General features: G+C 26.2%; 1 protein-coding gene across 1 annotated transcript; it reads left to right on the plus strand.

Moving 5' to 3' along the window:
- Nucleotides 1-882: 882 nt before the first annotated feature.
- LOC126898795 (alpha-latrotoxin-Lg1a-like) lies at nucleotides 883-2,004 on the plus strand. The gene has a single exon (XM_050673194.1). The coding sequence runs from the start codon at nucleotides 883-885 to the stop codon at nucleotides 2,002-2,004; it is 1,122 nt and encodes a 373-aa protein (XP_050529151.1).
- Nucleotides 2,005-6,040: the final 4,036 nt, after the last annotated feature.

The raw sequence follows: 6,040 nt of genomic DNA on the forward strand, positions 1-6,040 counted from the left end.
GTGGGCAATAGTATATACATCATTAGTAATTATACAGTATAACTGCGGCCCCTTACCGTCCGGTCCACGACGGACCGGACGATCCGTGTTTTAGGCTATCCCAAAATTTAGTGTTTTCTCAACAGGTCATTTTTGAAATTGTGGAGATTTTTAAAATGATAGTTATTTTATTACAAGCAAACTAATAAGTGCACACATTTTTTCATTTGTTTTTCTTTCATATAAAGATTTATTTATACTTTTTAAGTAAGTTAACAATAGTTTTAATTGTTAAAAGATGATCATTAAGGACAATAATTACAAGGAATTATAAGTTTTTATAATTAATTATGAGTTCTAGAGACTTCAAATTAAACAATAACAATATATATTTTTTATAACAAATCTTAAAATATTTTATCATATATTTAGATATAAGATGATACATAACATTCATCAATTAAGCTATAATTTAAAATTACAGTTTTAATAGTATTATAATAGGATGGTATATTTTATTATTATACGTTTGCAACCGTTGCGCGATTTTCAATCATTTGTCTCGTTGACTGAATTTCACCACATAAAACTGATCCGTTTTATCATAGTTTATTTGAGTAGTATTTATATTACTTAAATCGTTTACTTTTCTTTAAATGTTTAAATAAAAAAGGCGTTTTTGATATTTTTCGAGATATGATGCTTTGTCCCGGCAAGACGAAATACAATATTTTTAATCTTATCAGTACAATCCTTAGAGTTATTAAATTCACTGCTATCACTATATAAAACATTGGTGGTTTTGACAACCTAACTAAGTACGCAATATTTAAGTATTTTTCTTTTAATATGTTTTCTTTAAAAAAAGTTTTACGCTATATGTTTAATGATAACTATAATAAAATGTATGATAGTTTAAAAGAACAACCTCCAATAAATTTGGAACGTTGTTGCGAAAATGTATTAGAACATATACAACTAATTACGACTATGACTACTAAAGAGAAAATCTTAAGTTTTTTTCAATCTTCTTCTAAATGGTTAGAAATTGAGCATGAACACTATGGAAAGACTACTGCGACTTGTATTGCTGCTGAAAACGGACATTTAGACTGTTTAAAGTATGCACATAAAAATTTTTGCCCTTGGGGTAATGGAACTACTGCAGCGGCTGCTAAAACTGGTAATATAGAGTGTTTAAAGTATGCCAGGGAAAATGGCTGTCCATGGGATGACAATACTACTACAGAAGCATCTAGAAATGGACATTTAGAATGTTTAAGCTATGCTCATGGAAATGGTTGTATTTGGGGTGGTCTTACAATGGCAAGAGCAGCTGAAAATGGACATTTAGATTGTTTAAAGTATGCACATATAAATGGATGCGATTGGTACACTGATTCCTCAGGATCTGATATATTAGATATTTATTATATAACAGATGTTTACCCTGATATACCATTAGTCACATTTCTAGCATCTTCAAATGGTCATTTAGACTGTTTAAAGTATGCACATGAAAATGGTTGTAAATGGGATCGTCGAACTACTGAAATTGCTGCTGAAAACGGACATATACACTGTTTAAAGTATGCATATGAAAATGGGTGTACAATGAGGTCATTTACTTCTGATTCAGCAGCCGCTATGGGACATATAGACTGTTTGATATATGCTCTTCATAATACTGTTTCAGATTTTCATGACCGATTAGACTGTGTGACCATTATGGCTGCCTTATATGGACAATTGGAATGTTTAATATATGCACATAAAAATGGGTGTCCATGGGATGAACGTACTACTGCTGCAGCTGCTGAAAACGGTCATGTACACTGTTTAAAGTATGCATATGAAAATGGGTGTCCATGGAATCATGAAGTTGTTGAAGTAGCTACTCAAAAAAAACACAAAGACTGTTTAGAATATGCACGTAAAAATAGGTGTCCAATAAATGAAAAAGAAACTATTTTATTAAAATACAGAAAAATAGGTATAAAGCTGAGTTATAAAAAAAAGTTTTAAATTTAGTCTTTATTACAATTATTCTTTTATACAAACTTAATGAAGTAGACTGTAAGTAAAATTAGATAATTAAGATTGACTGATAAATAATAATATTATATTGACTAATTTTAATACATTATAATAGACTGTATAAAAGACTAAAATTCAAATATCTGAATTATATTTGTATAATTTATATAGATACTGCCATAAATACTGACAGTTATAAATTAAAATATTTATTTGATACCTAAATTATATTTAGATAGTAGATTTTTTTTTACTGTAAATCATTATTTTACTCAATAATGTTATCTCATTTATTATTATTATTTTATATAATGGGTCCAACCCTCTAAGGAAAATAATTTTTTTCATTTTTATTAACAAATTGAACAATTGTATCTGGCTTCAGATTTTTTCTATCATATTTAGAGTTGAGATAATTATAAATTTTAATTACAGTTTCTAATTGGTATTTACTAAAACTTAATTGTTAGTGTTGATATGCCAAAAAATGGTCAAGTATTAAGTACAAGTTTTATTTATTATTATTATTGTAAAAATTTGTAGTAGTACTATATTAATCATAAAAGAAATATGAATATTTTGGTCTAAAAAAAATTCTAGTAAAAAGCATCAGTTCATTATTAATTAGATTTATATAAAGAATGAAAATCGTTGAATAAATTGAGAAAACTAAAAAGTGTGACACACATTAGCAAAGTTGCTCTGCTATTCTTAATATCACTGAAATTCTAAATACATTATTTTTTAAAATCATAAAATGTTGACGACTTACAGTTTTACTGCAAAAGATAATATTAATATTAAAATAATAATAATGCACATACACATTTCAATTTTTATGTTCAAATACTATTTACTATTTATATTTATATTTTTTATGTTCAACTACTTACAATTTTTAAGAATTCATAATTTTTTTATAGATATAAGTCGGAAGACTTATAATTAAAAGTTTTCTGACATATCTACTATTGTTTAAATTAACCATACCTGTATAGATAGCTGAAAACTAAAGAACCTAATACAGTTTAAAAAAAACTGCTTAAAACGAATATAATTATTAAGCTAGTTAATAACTGTATTACATAAAACGTTTGTACGATTAATTGTTAAGCACATCTATTTAAATATGACTATTCCAAATCGCCACTGTCTACTCAAGTAAATATTTGTTTTATCTACTATTACATTGTCTTAAAAATAAACAGTATTTTAGCTTTGATGCGAAGCTGAGAAGGTATTGGTTTTACTAAGATGTGTTTTTTTTTTTTTGTGTTTTATCACTTTTTCTCAGCTCTCACCGAACCGATTTCTTTCAATGATTCGTCAAAAGATCACAAATCGTATCTAGTCGAAGACATTACCCTCAAAAATTGAAAAAAATTTCCTCGTTCCCCGTAAATGGGGGAAACCTCCAAAAAAATTACAAATTTAAAAATCGCTAATTTTCGAAATTTTTTCAATTTTTTTTACTTTAAAGTGCCATAACTTTTTAAAAAATGAACATATCAATATATTTTTTTTTTATATGTGACTCTTTACTTGCCCACAGGGGGGGGATTTAAAATGACAACTTTTTCGCAAAAAATTAATTTTTTCAACTTGATTTTTGAAAATGTTCCGGAAGGTCTGACACTTTTATATATATCTTAAATTAAAGCTAATGTAATATACTTTATCATAAAAAAAGAAAATTTCGGACTTTATTTTATCTTCATGGTGAAAACAGACGTTAAACTTAATAAAAAAAAATTCGATTTTTGTAAAAAAATTCTTTTTTATATTTTTAACTTTATAATGCTATAACTTTTTGAAAGATGTATGGATCAATATAATTCTTTTTTTTATAGACGCATGATGTCTTTACCTATCATATGGTATATTTTTTTTATAAATCTGACTTTTTACCTCCCTACAGGGGGGGAGTTAAAATGACAACTTTTTCACAAAAAATTTACTTTTTCAACTTAAATTTTGAAAGTGTTCCGGAAAGTCTGACACTTTTATATATATCTTAAATTAAAGCTAATGTAATATACTTTATCATGGAAAAAAAAAATTTCGGACTTTATTTTATCTTCACGGTGAAAATGGCTACCAAATGCTATTATTGTGTGAAAATTCTCAATTTTATTTTTTACATTTTTAACTTTATAATGCTATAACTTATTGAAAAGTGTATTGATCAATATAATTTTTTTATGGGAAATACTATTTTTTAATAATCCCTTTTTCATTCGACATACTTTATCTTAATCAGGATATTAATAAGGAACTAGCAGTTTATGAAGCTTTTGAAATAATCCACCAATTTTTTAAAATTAAACACTATCTAAAGATTTGCATCGAAGCGTTTTTTTTTTTATAGTGATTTTAATCACTGTCAGATATCATTTTACTTGATCCAACTATGCCACGTCACCACTGTGCCGCGACCCCCCTGTGCTGGGTTTTTTTTATTCTGAATTTTGCTTTTTACTAATTTTTGAAAAAGTTATGTTGAACGTAAAAATATATATATTTTAAGTTGTAATATTTTGTTGTCGAACTATATAAATATTGTGTAAATCATATTAGCTATTAAAAAAAACCCAGCACAGTGAGGTCGCGGCACAGTGGTGACGTGGCATAGATGGATCAAGTATGATATCTGACAGTGATTAAAATCACTATAAAAAAAAACGCTTCGATGGAAATCTTTAGATAGTGTTTAATTTTAAAAAATTGGTGGATTATTTCAAAAGCTATATGATCTGCTAGTTCATTATTAATATCCTAATGAAGATAAAGTATGTCGAATGAAAAAGGGATTATTAAAAAATATTATTTCTCATAAAAAAATAATATTGATCCATACACTTTTCAATAAGTTATAGCATTATAAAGTTAAAACTGTAAATTATAAAATTGAGAATTTTCACACAATAATAGCATTCGGTAGCCATTTTCACCGTGAAGATAAAATAAAGTCCGAAATTTTTTTTTTTCATGATAAAGTATATTACATTAGCTTTAATTTAAGATACATATAAAAGTGTCAGACCTTCCGGAACACTTTCAAAAGTTAAGTTGAAAAAATTAATTTTTTGTAAAAAAGTTGTCATTTTAAATCCCCCCCTGTGGGCAGGTAAAAAGTCAGATTTATAAAAAAAATATAACATATGATAGGTAAAGACATCATGCATCTACAAAAAAAAAGAATTATATTGATCCATACGTCTTTCAAAAAGTTATAGCATTATTAAGTTAAAAATATAAAAAAAATTTTTTTACAAAAATCGTATTTTTTTATTAAGTTTAATGTCTGTTTTCACCATGAAGATAAAATAAAGTCCGAAATTTTTTTTTACCATTATAAAGTATATTACTAGATACGATTTGTGATCTTTTGATGTAATTTTGAAAGAAATCGGTCCAGTGAGAGCTGAGAAAAAGTGGCAACAGACATAAAAAAAAAAAAAACACATCATAGTAAAATTAATACCTTCTCCGCTTCGCATCGAAGCTAATATTTAAATCTAAATTTTGCACTAATGAACAGTTGAAATTATATTATAGCAACAATTTAGATATTTTCTTTGTTACAAAAACAACTAATATAAACTTAATGAGACAAAGTTAGACAATTTTTTAGTTAATAACTCAGTAGTGTTATAGTCCTCTATCCCCCAAAAAATATTGTTTTTATGAAACAGTTTATATTGATAATTTTTAGATTTCACTTTATATTTATATCACTTTTTGAAAAATGACCGGATTATTGCAAACATTTTATTTATAATACTTCAAACATATGCGTTGTCATACATTTTTTATAAATCAAAGCAGAAGTACAACTAAAGTAAAAATCAAGGGAGTGCTAAAATTGTGAAAAGCTCATAAAGCGGTAGATGCAAAGCCACCATTTTTTTTTTTTTTTAATTTTTGATTATGTTTCAAAAGACTTAACTTTTTTAAACCTCCATTAAATTAAAGTTAATACCATGACCTTTAAAAGCACCTTAATTTTAATTAGTTTTTATTT

This window comes from Daktulosphaira vitifoliae, unplaced genomic scaffold (assembly GCF_025091365.1).
Source record: "Daktulosphaira vitifoliae isolate Bord-2020 unplaced genomic scaffold, ASM2509136v1 Scaffold_1, whole genome shotgun sequence".
NCBI classification, from domain to species: domain Eukaryota; kingdom Metazoa; phylum Arthropoda; class Insecta; order Hemiptera; family Phylloxeridae; genus Daktulosphaira; species Daktulosphaira vitifoliae.

Bases quoted from the DNA above. Each gene is read 5' to 3' on its own strand.
- LOC126898795 (XM_050673194.1), top strand. From the start codon at position 883: ATGTATGATAGTTTAAAAGAACAACCTCCAATAAATTTGGAACGTTGT.